The sequence below is a fragment of the Artemia sp. Qi Xiang Cuo genome, chromosome 7 (genome assembly GCF_049724085.1).
Source record: "Artemia sp. Qi Xiang Cuo chromosome 7, ASM4972408v1, whole genome shotgun sequence".
NCBI classification, from domain to species: domain Eukaryota; kingdom Metazoa; phylum Arthropoda; class Branchiopoda; order Anostraca; family Artemiidae; genus Artemia; species Artemia sp. Qi Xiang Cuo.
In genome coordinates, this window is record NC_142800.1 from 9,478,540 (window position 1) to 9,495,664 (window position 17,125).

The 17,125-nt window shown below is 36.5% G+C and overlaps 1 protein-coding gene across 1 annotated transcript in view; it reads right to left on the minus strand.

Annotated features, from left to right (window-relative positions):
- Dnz1 (DNZDHHC/NEW1 zinc finger protein 11) overlaps nt 1-3,478 on the minus strand; it is a 51,435-nt gene extending 47,957 nt beyond the window's left edge. Inside the window, exon 1 of the mRNA XM_089091371.1 lies at nt 3,359-3,478. Coding sequence (XP_088947497.1) covers nt 3,359-3,471 — 113 coding nt within the window. The 5' untranslated portion in view covers nt 3,472-3,478. The remainder of the gene's footprint in view (nt 1-3,358) is intronic.
- Between the last annotated feature and the right edge of the window lie 13,647 nt (nt 3,479-17,125).

Below are 17,125 nucleotides of genomic sequence, written 5' to 3' on the forward strand. Positions count from 1 at the left end.
ACCTTCTAGCTCCTACATTAAACCAGTCATCTTTTCAGTTTGTAATTTATCTTTGTGCATGATTCAGTGGAAAATTTACCAATGTTATTATCTGAAATGATCTAAACATGAGTATATATGTATATGTGTATGTTACAGGCATACAAATGTGTATAATAATGGAAAGAAACATGATGATCTGATTAGTAGAAATATCATAGGTATTACACAGTTCTGCAAGTAAAAAACTTCATAGGACATCAATCCATTTTCTGATGGATTTTAACTTGATAAAAAAAATACCATATCAATTTTCTATTTTATGGAGAACATTTTCCAGATTTTGTCCTTTGCTGCTAGCAGGGCACTAGAACATCATAGGAGGGCTGTTTAGTGGCTCATTTTAAAAGCAATTGCTATGTCTAGTGCTTTTTGTAAATAAAAGAGGATAATATTAAAATGATTTTTTTTTTTTAAGTACATCTCTGTATACAAGATGATATTCTATTGGGTACAATGTCAGCTTTGAGTGACTCTAATACCAATTCCCTTAACAAATCCAGCAAAGGAAAGACCAAAGGCGTTTTTCTGTGTGCAATATATGCCATTACTATGGACCAACCAGGGTTACTTATCAGGGGTGTGATTTGCTATGGGGCAGGGGGGCAACTGCCCCTGCCAGACCTCAGTTTGCCCCCCCCCCCCCTCCCCCAGCTGAAACTTAGTTTCTTCCAAACTCTTGTTATAACTAAGATAATCCTACATAATTCAAGCAACAACAGAAACATATCAGCTTCTTTAGTACATATTTACCTTTATAGTACTATTAAGTACCTTTATAGTACTTTTACAGTACTAAATAATACCTTTATGGTACCAAATGTTTTTTTTTTAGTTTTTACTATCATTTTAAATTGATTTTGGAAAATTGGCTATAACTTTGCCCCTCCCCCATCCCCCGGGATTTTGACAAAATTATGCCACTGCTACTTATAAAGAAGATTTTTATTTTTAAAAAGGTGGTCATTAACATGTGTTCCAAACATTTACATACTAAGGTTACACTGTAATCCTATAATATATAATCATATTGTTGAGTCAGCAGGGGGTTTACAAAATTTCAGAATTTCAATAACTTAGTATTTTCTTATAGTTTTTAGATATTCCTTTAGATATATATGGGACCAGCAGGGGGATGTGCATTTGCCAGTGAATTGATTATTATATTAAGAAAGCCCATAATGAAGGAATCAAGAAGCATGTCCACCTTCTCCCTATGTCAGCTGTAAAATCTTATATGATATTTCCCCCACCCTATTTGGAGGAAAAATTGCTGGTAAAATTCTACTTTAGCTACTTTTGGCTATCTTGGAAAGAGGTTAGGTTAGGAAAATAAAACTTTCAGGGATGGGTCTAGAGAATAAAGTAAGTTTACCCCCAAATAGGGTGGGGAAATATAAGATCAAATATATAAGATTTATCAACTTGCTTTTTGTTTGGTCCTGGACAGTTAACCAAAAAATATTATTGCTGTTTACTGTTATATTAATAAGAAGAAAAGAGTTGTATTATTGAAAATACAGTGACCATATATAATTTGGGCTATATATTTTTCTATTATGGAGGGGATAAAGTGAAACAAAGTGCCTTTAGAAATGATATTTTCTAAAATTAGTAAGTATTTTAGACTGTTTGAAAGTAGTTTCCAGAATATTATAGTACTTCTCCTCACAAAAAATGGAACTACTTAATGCTTACTCATGACAACATCTCCAAATTTACCAAAACATATTCTCGCACTCCAATAACTGGTAGCCAACATTATCTTAATGACTTGACCCTAGGGTTAGCCTACACTTGACCCTAGTGGAGTGGGTTGGGGTGCAATTGCAACAGTATTTATTGGTATATTTGGAAAGACAAATGGTAAATTTTGGTCAATATTTACCAAATCATATTATTGAGTAACAACTAAAGTGAATACACCATTCAATGCCTTTTTTATGCTGATTATGAATATAATAATCATTTCTATCAGAAACAAATTTCAGCCCCCCCCCCCTAACCTACTCTAAGGTTAGATTAGGTTTGAGGGGGGGGGGCTGAAATTCATTTCCGATAGATATGATTATTATATTTGTAATCAGCATAAAAAAGGCATTGAATGGTGTATTTACTTTATTCCTAACTCAATAATATGATTTGGTAAATATTGACCTAAATTTTTACCAAACCATATTATTGACTTATGAATAAAGTGAATATACCACTCAATGCCTTTTTTATGCTCTTTCCAGATATAATAGGCCTAATCATTTTTGTTGAAAATGAATTTTACCCCCACCCCTATATATACCAATTTAGGGTATATATTTGCACATTATGGGGGGTGGGGGCAAATTTTATTTCTGATTTAAATGGGAGGTAAGTTTAAACAGTAAAAATTTAGAATTGTGGCCCCTGATAACAAGACATGTTAAGACAACAATTCTTACTTTAAAATATGTATAATGATCCTACTTAACATATTATCCAAGGGGAGAAGATTTATCATCAAGCCTTTCCTCTAAAAATCCTTCTTTTTCCAGCTCAAGAGAAAAAGTTTCCTAAAATCACCATGCTGAGATTCAATGCTTAAGTCTTTTGAAATTGGTAAATTGCAGCCAAATAGCCTAAATTGTTTTATAGATAGCGTTCGTGCCGGTATTTTTAATACTTTTTTTTAAAGAGCAGTGGCACAAATAAAGAATATTAATAGCAGTGGCGAAAATCAAAATATGAACGCTAAAGACCAGCATGAACGCTGTCTATAAAACAACTTATTTGGCAGCTCATAGCGGCAATTTCAAAAGGCTTAGGCATTGAATCTCAGCATGGTGGTTTTTGGAAACTTTTTCTTTTAAGCTGGAAAAAGAAGGATTTTTAGAGGAAAGACTTAATGATAAAGGTTCTCCCCTTGAATAATATGTTAACTAGGATCATTATACATATTTTAAAGTAAGAATTGTTTTCTTAACATGTCTCCTTATCAGGACCCACACTTCTAAATTTATACCATTTAAACTTTACCCCCACTCCCCTAATGTGCAAATATATACCCTGAATTGGTATATTGCCTAGGGGGGGGGTTAAAATTCATTTCCGACAAAAATGATTATTATATTTGGAAAGAGCATAAAAAAGGCATTGAGTGGTATATTCACTTTATTCATAAGTCAATAATCTGATTTAGTAAAAATTTACCATATAAATGAACAGGTATTTAAATGGTAAATTATTTTCCAATTTTACCAAATAAACAAATTGCTCATGTCAGTGGAGATGCTGTTCTCCTTAAGTAGCACCATAATTAAAAATATGATTTGAATTATACAATAACCTATTTCCAATCATTTCGATCAGTATCCATCGTAAAACTGCGTAGTCTGCATAGGCAACAGCAAGATATGTGAAACATAGGCAAATTATACCACAAGGGTCATGCCTAAGCATTTTGAAATTTAATGAGTCATGATTATGTAGGCGCTGCCTGTTCTGCGGATGAATAAGGTTTTTTTCTGGCGAAGAAATTGTTCATCAAAAATCGCGAATACAGATTTCTTATCAACAATTGTTGATCAGCAATACTTTTTGCGAGAACGCAGATTGTTATTACTGTTGGAAATAAATGGCAATATTTTCAAGATTAATTGAAAATTTTCTATTATTTAAAATTAAATTCATGTTTACTCCTGTAATTTACATTGTTATAAACCTTTTTGCTGTCTGATCGAATTGTGAATTTTTGCACAGAATACAACAAGATGTATATTTTTTGCAATTTTGCAGATCAATCACCGCCTTTTTACTTATCAATTAAAAAAAACTTTCTGAAAAATAAGTTTTTGAAAGAAAAGTAAAGGCCATTTTAAACTTAAGCTCAGCAGATATGAAGACCTGTTAAAATAAAAACACAAAACGACAAGAAATTACTGTTAAAGAATAAATGAAATCGAAAACAAGCATAAATGAAATAAACAATCATAGCAAAAAACAAACAACAAGTAATTACGTAATTGAATAAATAAGTCTTAAAACGACTAACGCTTAGATTGAACATGAAAATCAAGATTAATACGACAAAAAATATTATGCTCTTAAAGTATAAATGAAACTTAATATGAACAGAAATTAAATAAACAATCAATGCGAACAAACATACAATATATATTAATGTAAATGAATAAGTAAATCTTAAAACAAGTGAAACTTAAATTGAATATGCAAATCAAGTTTGAATCGAATAAAAATAACTAAAAACAAGAGTTTGGGAATCGCCTCACTGCAGAAGCCCAAAACCTACTGCGTCATTGGCGCCTTACTGAAAACTATGAGTCTTGAACAGTCTTGGAAAGTATAAACAAAATCAAATTGAATATCAAATATATTGACTTACTTGACTTAAGGCTCCTGCCACGTTGGGGGTGGCGTAGAGAGCGTCGCAACTCTTCTCCTCCAGGCTGACTAGTCTACTGCTATTATTGGGGCCTCATCGACAGCGATGTTAGCCATCTCGAGGACTTTGTTGAGGCTATCCTTCCACTTTGTCTAAGGTCTGCCCCTCGGGCGAGACCAGCCATTAGCTTTAGCGTCAAAATCGTAGACTATTCGGGCTGGGGTTGTCGGCGGCATACGCAGGAGGTGTCCGAACCATCTGAGAGTACGGTGTGCTATTTGGACGGAGAATGGCACTTGGGAGGTTCGTGCGAGCAACCTTGCGTTGCTTACAAAATCGTCCCATCGAAGTCCCTGAATCCGACGGAGCTGTTGCGTCCGGCAGACGTCTATTATTCTGAGGATTGTTGATTTGAGAGGCCAGGTTTCCGCTGCATAGAGGAGGAGCGAGCCTACGGATGCATTATAAATTCGCATCTTCGTGCGCCTAGATATATGCGGCATTCTCCAGAGATTGTTGAGCCTTCCAATGATAGACGAGGCTTTTGAAACTCGGCTGCACACCTCTTCCTCTATAGAGCCTTCATTAGACAGCACGGAGCCAAGATAAGTGAAGTTATTTACAACTTCAACAGGAGCTCCGCAAACAATTATGTTCTCCTGGAGTAAGATTGGGCTTGGGGGTTCAATTGCCATTATCTTTGTATTAAGCTAGGTTATTTACAACCCCAATTTTACAGCCTGTTCCTGCAGGACTTCCAAAGAGTCAGTCAACTGGTCAATCGAGTCAGCAACGAGACCAAGACGATATGCGAAGTCAGCGTCCGACAGAATGCGATATCCAAACTGCAGACCAAAGGGCAGGCGATTTGTTTTTCGTGTCATGACATGGTCTATCACGCAATTGAACAGTTCCGGGGCGGCGGCACACCCTTGTCGTACACCGGTTTTAATGCCAAATGTCGTGCTCCGTTTGCCGTTGACTTGGACGCAACCCACGATCTCTTCGTAAATATTTTCAAAGAGCTTGCAGTATTTGTCTGGTAGGCCAGTTGATCGAAGTATAAGCCAGAGTAAGTTACAATCCACCGAGTCAAACGTAGCCTTAAACTCCATAAAGGCTTCATATACTGTCCTCCGGAATTCTTTTGTCTTTTTAATTAACCGGTAGAGGATAAAGATTCGTTTAACAGTGGATCTCCTAGGTGTAAGTCCAACCTTCTCTACTCTCCTGTTTCTCCTGAGAATGATCATGCATCTCTCCAGCAGAGTCATAACAAAGAGCTTTCCAGGCACTGAAAGTAGCGTTATGCCTCTGTAGTTCGAACAGATGCTCTTGCTCCCCTTTCTCTTCCATAAGGGCAGGATTATACCAGCTCGCCAGTCCTTTGGGATCCATTTTGTGTGCCAAACCACAGAAAACAGCATGTGGAGCCAAAGTAGTATCACCGGTCCGGCTTACTTCAGGAGCTCAGCAGATATTCCACATATGCCTTCCGCTTTGTTGTTCTTCAAACATTTTACTGCTGTGTAGATTTCTGATGACGTGAAAGGAGTTTCTGTGTCACTTGTCAGCAGTTCCTGGGTGCTGATGGCTAGGCTGATGAGTTCCTGGTCAGTCTGCGTTACGGCTTCGGCGTTGAGTGGTCTTTCCATCGACTGAGCTGGGCAGCTTCGTCACTGAGCGGCTGACCATCCACAGAGACAACAGATGCAACCGAGGGGGCTATATCTCCTGTTAGATCACGGAGATGCTTGTAGAGACTGCCAACGTCACCTTTCCTGGCTGCACACTCTAGCTCATGTGCCTTCCTTTCCACAAACAGTTTTTTGTCTCGCTGTATCAGTTTGTTGCGGACCCCATTAAGGCTTCTATAGGTTGGCATGTCACCGAGTAATCTCGCCTTGCGTCTCTGCTCTATGACGTCAAGCGTATCCGACTGAATCCACGCTTTATTAGCACGCTTTTTCCGACCAACATTTGCTGTTGCTGATTCCAGGACATTTTTTTTTAAAGAGAGCCATGCGTTTTCACAACTTTCAAATGGCAGGAGTGCGTCGAAGCGGTTCGAGACATCAATGGCATATTTCGACCGTATCTTCTGATCGCAGAGGTGAGAGACATCGATCTTGGCTGGTCTTGGTTCTGATCAATGGGCTTTGAGCCGTATTCTCATGTTAGCGACGACGAGACGATGGTCAGTGTTGCCAATCTCAGCTTCCCTATACGTCCTGCAGTTACTGATCGAAGACCTCCATCTTTTTGTCACGATGATGTAGTCAATAATTTTTTTTGTATTGCCGTCATTTCTGTAACAGGTATATTTGTGAATTTACTTACTTGCAAACATGGTATTCGTAATCACAAGGTTGTGCATGCTGCAGAGCTGTAGAGGCATTAGATCATTATCATTTAAAGACTCAGAAGCAAATGAGCCATGATTTGTTGCCAAAAGTTACGGCTATCGCTTACAATTGCATCAAGGCTCTACTAAAGCATCACAATACGATATGGCGATGTCTTAGACAATTCATTTATCAAGGAAGAGAAGAAAATGTCCATTGTTTTGACTTCGGTTTTATTTCTTAAGTCATAACTAACAAGGGCTATCATTTTTCCTTGCTTGTGATGGAGTCGAGCATTAGCGATTCTATCCGAGAATTTCATTTTCAATTTCAATGCTGAAATTCAAATATTTTCATTTTCAATGCTGTAAGAACTGGAAAAGAATTAATTTATAATATAAGAGTGATTCGTTTTTAGTGAAGCGTCAATGACGCAGAAGGCTTTAGGTTTTTGCAGTTAAAGAAGGGGGCAGTATCCAAATTTTGTTTGCACAGAAAATGATATTAATTGCTGAAAGCCCATCAGTTCAAAATTTTACTGTAATTTTAATATTTATTTTCAATATTAAGTACAAAAGAAAACATTTGTAATATGATTCGTTTTCAGTAAAGTGCCAATGACGCAGTAGGTTTTAGGCTTCTGCAGTGAGGCGATACCCAAACTCTTGTTTGTAGTTATTTTTATTCGATTCAAACTTGATTTGCATATTCAATTTAAGTTTCACTCGTTTTAAGATTTATTTACTCATTTACATTAATATATATTGTATGTTTATTTGCATTGATTGTTTATTTAATTTCTGTTCGTTTTAAGCTTCATTTATACTTTAATAGCAAACTATTCTTTTTCGTTTTAAGCTTGATTTTCATATTCAATCTAAGCATTACTCGCTTTAAGATATATTTATTCATTTACATTATTACTTGTTGTTTGTTTTTTGCTATGATTGTTTATTTAATTTCTGTTCGTTTTGGGTTTCATTTACTCTTTAATAGTAATTTCTGGTCGTTTTGAGTTTGAATTTTAATATGTATTCATATGTGATGAGCTTAAGTTTAAAATGGCCTTTAATTTTCTTTGAAAAACTTATTTTTCGGAAAGTTTTTTTTAAATTAATTTTTGTTCGTTTTTGATTGCAAAAAGTTTCAAGTTTTTATTGCATGGGGGGGTCCTTACTGTCCGATTATTCTTGACTTTAAAGAAACGGATCTAGAACTTTCAATTTATAAATTGAATGAGGCTTTTTTCAAAGTCTATACGATTACCTCTTTGATAAAAACCTTATATATGAACAATAGACAGCTTGCATAACATGAGGACAGCGATTGGCAACAATGAATGGATTGAAAAAATAGCTCCAATGAGAGTGTTTTGACCATTTCACTTGCTGACACAAAGGGATCACGACTGTTTGGAATTGTCCTTAATAGGATTTTGTGTGCCAAAGCAATTTTGTATCTATCACAGAGTATATATTTTAACCTTATAATTGGATAATTATAATAGATTTACTATGTGTTCTTCCCATACAAAACTTCACCTTTTTAAAGTCTTTGGGGTGAGGGCGACGTAGTAGGCATACGCAATAATACTTTCGCGTTGACTGTCGGCGAGGGGGAGGGTGAGGCTGGAGACTCATCCAATACGGGGCGGAACTTCACTTATCTCCTCCGTTCCTGATTTAGGAGATCAGACAGACTCATTGGGCTGTAGAATGCTGGACCGTTTGAGTTGTGTAAGACGTTAAAATACTCAAAAACACTTTATATTTTCAGTTATTGCAGGATTGATTTCATAGATTGTGGAATGGTGAGCCCCCTGGCCCATCATTTGGGTGAGCCTCAACTCATAATATGCAATTTTGATTAATTGTTCCGTGTTATGTGCATATATTATTCTATATATGTTATTTTGAATTATACTTTTATCGCATTGCGTTCATTTTTAAGCCTTGAGATATAAACTGAAACCTTAACGTAGACAGTGGTGGGGGGAAGTCTCCCCCCTCAAATTCATAATTGAGCCGCCACAGAGAAAGTAATACAAATGAAATTAATCTATCTTTCGAAAATGTCTTTTTTTCTAAAGACACGAAATTGTCTAAAGGAACCTGAATTGCTATCTCTGACATTTCCATTGATTCTTTATTCCCGTTACTTTCAGATGTAAAATTTAGAATATTATCGAATGGGTTTAGTCGTCCCCTCCCTGAATGATTCACATTTGGAAAACCCACCCCTGGGAAATTCCTCCCCCCTCAAAGAACATTTTCTTTTCCTGCTGATAAATCCCCCGCGATAAATTCCACCCAGAAGAAATTTCCCAGCCGTGGAATATGCTCCCCCAAACATATTCCCCTCAGATAATTTCGGATATTCATAAAAATGGAAGCTGAAATTTCTAATCAACTTTTTAGGTCAGAAGTAATGCTATAGCGCTACCTAAGTAAAGAGCCATAAGGGTTCAATGAATTAATACTTATTTATTTTTCCCAGGGCACTTTATGTGGAAAAGGTGGTAGTATAAACTTTGGAATGGGGTTCATTGAATTACAAATTAAAATTTATAGTGCCCTTACACCAGGGGCGAATCCAGGATTTTTTAGGGGGGGGGCAAGATAGGTTGATCCGATAAAATTGCGTTAGGAGCAAGATTAATTAACGCAATCTTACGTTAATTAATTAAATTACACTAATCTATACAACGTTAGGGGGAGGCGCCCCCTCGCCCCTCCCCTAGATCCGCCACTACCTTACACTCTCTGTTTCTTTCCTTGTTAGGGAGGAGAGCAGATGCCTAATAGGTGTGTGTTAATACCAAAACATTTTGACTCTCATTGGGCCTTTAGGTATAAACAAAATTAGTTCAAAGGGAGGGGTGGGGAACAGGGCGTGGGGGGAGGGTATTTGCCCTTAGATCGATTTTGACTCGTAAGAGCTGGACAGGAACTTCCAATTTCCAATCACATGAGCCCTCTCTGAAGTTTATACGAGAATCCCTTCCTGGCCTCCGGGCCCTGGGGGGTTTTGTCGACGCCTGAGTTTTATTACTTAACCTTTCAACTATTTTTAACAAAATTGTTATCTGATACATTTAGGGCGTGGATGATAGGGAGGGCTAGTTGCCCTCCAATCTCTTTTGACTCTTAAAAAGTGAACAAGAACTTTCAATTTCCAATCAAATGAGCCCTCTCTAAAGTTTATACGAGTATCCCTTCCATAAAAATAATATGAAGGATTCGGAGAATCCTTAAGTTACAACCCTTGCCCTGACGGCTGTGGGAGAGTTGTCCTCCTCAAAGACCTAATTTCCAGACCATATAACTACGTTAAATAAAATGGCTGTCTCAAAATTTTGATTGGATGTGTTTGGGGAAAAGGTGGGCGTGAGAGGGGGTTAGTTGCCCTCAAACCACTTTCGACAATTAAAAAGGGCACTATCCCTTTGAATTCCCAATCGAATGAGTTTTTTTTGAATTTTCTACGACACCGCCTTCTATAAAAACCTTATATGCCCCCAGGGTATAACTTAAAACCCTTGCCTTGAGGGTTGTGGGGGAGTGTCCTTCTCAAGAACATATTTTCTATCTGAAAATCAACTATGCTGAGCAAAATGGATATCTCAAAATTTCGATTGGATGTGTTTGGGGGAATGATTGGCGTGGGGGGGGGCTAGGTGCTCTCAAATCACTTTCGACTATTAAAAAGAGAACTATTCGTTTGAATTTCCAATCGAATGAGCCTTTTTTGAAGTTTCTACGACATCGCCTTCTACAAAAACCTTATATGCCCGCAGGACATAATTTAAAACCCTTGCCCTAAGGGTTGTGGGGGAGTGCCCTCCTCAAAAACATATTTTCTATATGAAAATCAACTACGCTGAACAAAATGGCTATCTCAAAATTTTGATTGGATGTGTTTCGGGGAATGATGGGCGTGGGGTGGGGCTAGTTGCCCTCCAATCACTTTCGACTATTAAAAAGGGCACTATCCCTTTGAATTTCCAATCGAATGAGCCTTTTTTGAAGTTTTTACGACAACGCCTTCTAAAAAAACCTTATATTCCCCAGGGCATATCTTAAAACCCTTGCCCTGAAGGTTGTGGGGGAGTATCCTCCTCCTGTGGGGGAGCTATCTCAAATTTTGATTGGATGTGTTTTGGGAAATGATGGGCGGTGGGGGGGGGGGGCTAGTTGCCCTCCAATCACTTTTGACTATTAAAAAGGGCACTAGCCCTTCAATTTCAAATCGAATGAGCCTTTCCTGAAGTTTCTACGACAACGCCTTCTATAAAAACCTGATATGCCCCCAGAGCATAACTTAAAACCCTTGCCCTGAGGGTTGTGGGGGATTCTCCTCCTCTAAAACATATTTTCTATCTGTAAATCAACTACGCTGAACAAAATGGCTATCTCAAAATTTTGATTGGATGTGTTTGGGGAAATGATGGACATGGGGGGGGGGGCTAGTGGTCCACCAATACCTTTCAACTATTCAAAATAGAACGATCTCCTTTAATTTTCTATATAATAAGCATGTTATGAAGTTTTTCTGGTAATGGCGGACATAAGAACCATGTGTGGGTTTCATGTTTAAATTTAAATCCTTGCCCTTTAATCTGTAGGGAAGTATCCTCCTCAAAACATATTTTCTTTCAGAAAATCAACTACGCTGAACAAAATGGCTATCGAAAAATTTTGATTTGATGTGTTTGGGGGAATGATGGGCGGGGGGGGGGCTAGTTGCCCTCCAATCAGTTTCGACTATTAAAAAGAGTACCATCCCTTTGAATTTCCAATGGAATGAGCCTTTTTTGAAGTTTCTACGACAACGCCTTCTATTAAAAACCTTAGATACCCCAGAGGCATGACATGAAACCCTTGCCCCGAGGGTTTTGGGGGAGCGTTCTCCTCAAAAAAATATTTTCTATCTGGAAATCTACTACGCTGAACAAAATGGCTATCTCAAAATTTTTATTGGATGTGTTTGGAGGAATGATGGGCGTGGGGGGGGCTAGTTGCCCTCCAATCATTTTCGACTAAAAGGCACTAGAACTCTCGATTTCCAATCGAATGAGCCCCCTTTGAAGTTTCTACGACGACCCCTTCCATATGAAGTGCCCCTGGGAAAAAATAAATAAATAAATAATAAAACACTGGAGCCGTATGTCCTTTACTATAGGCAACGCTACAGCGTTGCCTCTGATAACTAAAAGAACATATAAGAAGGCAAAACTGAAGAGCCTATTTCAGATACACTTGACTGATGCTGTTTAGCTAATTTATTTTTTGCAATTTCGCAAATTAAAATTCGTAAAAGTTTTCATTATGGTAGTAAACTAAGTAAGAAATAATTTTCAGATACTTTTGTTCTATGTCATGAAGTACTTATAAATGAAAAAAACAATGATAGAAAAAATTCATCCCCTCTCCCCACTGTCAGGTTGATGCTCATTGTCCACTGGGTTTTGGCTCAAATTGACTACCAGAGGATTTAACGGAATTGACGGTAACTAAACTAATTTAACTTAATGTTCATAAATTCAATTAACTATACTTAACCATCTAAACTTAACTAAATTGACGTTAACTTAACAAAATGATTTAACGTTAAAAGATATAACTTTATTAAGCCTAGAAGAAATTAATCGTGTTATAATTCATGAAAATAATTCATGATCTAATAATAATACATTTCTAGATGATGGGCATAGAAAGTGGCTGATAAGTGAATGAAGCTGTCGGAACGGATCCATAGCAAAACTTATGAACTTGGAAGTTGTTTTCAAGCTGTTATTTGTATTTCAATAACACCACTGTAGCTTAAGCTGGTGGTTCATCGTTAAATTAAATCTAACCAAGTTTGGTGTTTTTTGGAAATAGTTTCAAAACTAACTACAAAATTTAGCAAAAGTGTGATAATCACCAAAAAGGTCGAATATTGCTATTTTTGTAGCAAAATCGTTGTTGTTTGAATCCCAAGTAAATTGGGGTTTTGGTAAAAGTTTCCCAAGTAAATTGGTAAATTGGTAATTGGTAATTGGTAATTGGTAAAAGAATCCCAAGTAAATTGGGGTTTTGGGGTTTTGTTTCTATATTTATTGGAGGAAAACGGGCATTTACTTTAATAAAGTAGATACTTTATTAAGTATCTATTAACATATCATTGAAATGTCCCATGAAGCAAAAAAAAAAAAACTTGAAGGTTAACATTTTAATTCAGAATAATTTACTATAAAGACGAATACATTTTTGAATTCATTCATAAATTAAATTTGATTCACTATAAATTACTTTGAAATCTTAGATCAAGAATAAATTGAGAAGGAATTTCAGCGCTGTAGTAAATGCTTGGGAACTAAAATTCTTACTGTGAGAGTAGCTTCGTATTGGTTAAATAAGCCTTTCACATTGGTTCACTTAATGCTCATAAGAAAGATACCTTATTTTTGATTTGTGGATTATTCTTAAGTAATCAAACAAAGACTTTACATTCTTACGTTAAGTAACTTTCCTTACGGAATCTCAATGAGAAATGACTATAAGATTTTTTTTTCTTTCACGTGGTTTCAATAGACAGCAAATGGTTTCAACGTGGTTTCAGCGTGGTTTCAACAGCAAATGGTGTTTTTAGGATAATCTGGTGTTCTAGGAGTTTCTAGGAGTTTATAGGATAATCAATTTAAAAAGAAAAGTTTTCCTGGTGAAAGTAAAGAGTGATGATGAAATATAAAACGAACAAAAATTACTGCTTCACAATTCATGCAACATATTTTGGAAAAGAATATAAATGTCTCTTGATCTAAAATAGCTTTCCAAAGTTTTTTGAAGATTATTTAATAAACTGGCTCATGATACGTCCATACATTTGTAAAACTCTTAAAGACTGAAACTGAAAACTAAGCTTTCTTTAGCTTTCTAGAGAGTTAAAATTGTATAATGAAATGTATAGATTTCATAGCCTTTGGCTGGCTTTGTGAATTACACTTTTTTTTCTGCACGCCACTTAAGGATTCTTCTACACCTAGTCCTGTTTTAATGCGTCGGTTATCTGTTTTCAGTAAAGCACTAGTGTTTCAGAATTCTACAAGTATACTGAAATGTTACGAATCAGCTTATTTGAAGTAGTTTTCAGAAATATATTGCATAAACTGCGAAGCATTAATTTCTTTTCAATTCAAGTTTCTACTTCGCTCTTTGCTTTCATCAGAAAAACTCTCCTATTTAAAAATTAAGCTTAATTCCTTTTCAGGGTTCAAAAATACACATAATAAACCTTACAAAAACATCATTTTTCAGCTTAGGCGAAACGACTATAGAAGTCAAAATAAGTTTGGTTAAAATAGGGCATTCAATTAAGGTTTTCCTCACCCCGTCTTTAACTTTCCCAAAAGAAAGCTGGAGTTTCGTCAAAAAGAGTCCAGGGGGTATACAGATATATAAATTTATTAAACCAAAAAAACTAAATCAGTATTAACAGCCACCCCGAGAAGTAAAAAAGCTTTTCCGAGGGGGGTGGCAATAATATATTAAAAAATAATACAAAACTAAATAATTATAAAACAACTATCTTTCCATACTCCCCATCATTTCTACTCCAAAAATGGCACACACAAATACCATTCTTGGTACCATATTACACTTTATGGTGGAGTTATCGAGGCAAAATTACAAAGAGCACGTAAATATGATCAAGAGCTTTAACTAAACTATTAAACATCGCTCTACGATGTTGTAGTAAGCTGATCCTTCTGATAGTCAGCCTGATTTATGAAACTTACTAGGGGGTAGAATGGAGTGAATACGAGAGGGAGGATTGTAAAACATAGATTCAATGTTTTTGACGTTGGAGATTATGACGGCACTCTTTTCACCATTCCAGTCCTTTCCTCGCCAGACATGGCACAAAAAGTACCACGTGTCAATTTTTGACACCTAAGAAGCTCTCTATGATGAGGCAGTAGCCTGCTAGCTGTGTTAGGAGTAGATGATATTGAAAAGTATAAAGAGGGCTGGGTGGAGGGATATATAGATTGAAGATTGAAAATTGAAGATTGGGCAAGATTGAAGAGCATATTATTCTAAGATTTTAGACCGTGTCTATGATTTTGAAAAACATTTTTAAGCCCGAATAAACTTTGGAGTACCAAGGGAACCAAACAAAGTATTTTGCCCCCACCCATCTTAGGTCTTTTCGTGCCTTAACCCAGATCTTTTAAGGTTTTTCATTTGGTTGTTTCAAAATTATCGATCGGGCACTTTAGAATTTTTGATTAGCCAGTCAAAGAGTCGGAGCTTCAATCGCATTGATAGGAGCTTGTTTTTAAAAAAGGAGCATCCTCATGAAGCTCGCACTTCCCAGAAAGAGAGTCTTTGTTCTATGTTATCGGAACAGTTGTTGTCTGATGATAGCAAACCCCCAAGGTAAACGATCTTCGTTATCAATTTTCCCTTTTTGCCACTCACTACGATATGGAGAGACGGATGGGTCTGGTGCAAATAACTTATTTCTTCTTTGGGTTTATTCGTATTCCAAAGCTATTTAATGCAGATTCCAGATCGGAGGCCTGGGCCTGTAGACTGAACTCAGTTTTGTGCTAGCTTGCCGATGTTATTGGCGTAAGCTAAGATGTCGATGTCAACACTGTTAGTGGCTGTTTCTACATTGTTCTCAGACAGAAACAGTATGACATGCAGAGATTTGTAAGGCTTGTGGGCCAATAATTCTCGCAATTATTTTTAGGTATTTTCTTGTGCAGCCTTCGCCTAAATTTTTGGGAAACAGCCTGTAGACCACACGGTACAGCTGCTTTATGTAGTATACCTACTTAGGGCAGCCAACTTTGAGCCAACTTTGAGGTTTGACAGGAACACCATCAGTGACAGGAGCTTTATTGTTCTTGAGACTGCGAATGACCTTTTTTTTACCTCAATTAGTAAAGACGGGGGTTATGGTTATTTTCCAGGTTGGGGAGTTCAGATAGCATAGTGGGGTTGCACCTAAGTGGCGGATTCATTTTCTCTTAAAAGTTGCATCTCAATTTTACTTTAATAGCCCTGCTTTACCTTAGGGCCCAATAACTTTTGTCAAGAACGTTAGTGGCGGCGGCAGATAATTTGTGGAGATTTCATTGACTGTTTTATGCATCCTTTGGATGTGTTTCCTGGTTCGAAGTCATTCTTACAGGATTCGCACTTCGTCTGTATATAGTCTCAGAGGGATACTCAGGTCTTTTTGTTTGCCATCCGTTGTATCCAGTGTAAGAATGTGGGAAAATCATCATAACCTGACTAAATTGTAAAAATAGCAAAGTATGAATTTTGAGTAAATATAAAGGTAACAAAGTATTAATTTTCTTTGTGTAAGGAAAACAAACAACATTACATTTGAATAAGAATACCCTTGATCCATTTAGGGCCATAAAATGCAAATACCGGACCTCAGTTTCAAACTCAAGGGGTCAACGGCAAGAAATATTACGCGATTTGTATCACATGACAAAACAGGGTTTTAAATAAAGAAAGCGGAAACTAACTTTTTGAACAAAGAACTATTATTAAGATTACATCAAAACTGGTTTCTGGCCAATGAGAGAAAAGAATAACAAAATAAGACAAAACCTTAAAATAGACATTCGGGGACGAAAACAGGGAAGTCTTTTTTAGATCAAACAAGGAGTAAGTGTTTTTACTTTGTAATTACAATAAACTAACACTGTCTTTCTGAATTCCCCTTGGAGATAAAAGTTTGAAGATAAAATTAAAATAAGAAGAAAACCTCTCAAGATTTCTGTCATTTGGAGATAAATTTAATACGTATATGGGAGAAAATAATAAAAACTAGTGCTGAAATCTACATTTACTATAAAGTTGGTGATTTTGGGTTTAAGTAGTATTTCCACTTAGACAAGGCTTGAGCTATTTGGACAAAACAGCATTTTAAGGTTAAAATAAGCTAAATTAAATTTCTTCCCAGGAATTTAAGCTTTGAATAACTGAGGATTTAAAGAGGGAAGGAACCTTAACCAAGAAGAGAACGCCAGGAGAGCCATTTGTGCTTCCCCTTGTCAGCCTAGAGTCTCTTGAGGCTTATCTTGAATTTATAAATACCTTATATCAAAAAACTAGACTTATCTGAAAATCACATTAATTACCCCCCCCTCCCCTTTGTGCAATCTTCAGACGTTTATACGAAGAGGAACACCGTTCCCTTTTTAATCATTCTTTCATGTCGTTAACCCCGTACTGCATGTTTATACAAAGGTGACCTTAATGTTTATACAGGTAGGTTAGGGGAAAAGGGAACAATATTGTCAGCTTAAGAATTTCCATACCTTTATGTCCAGATATTTTCAATTAAGTTTTCC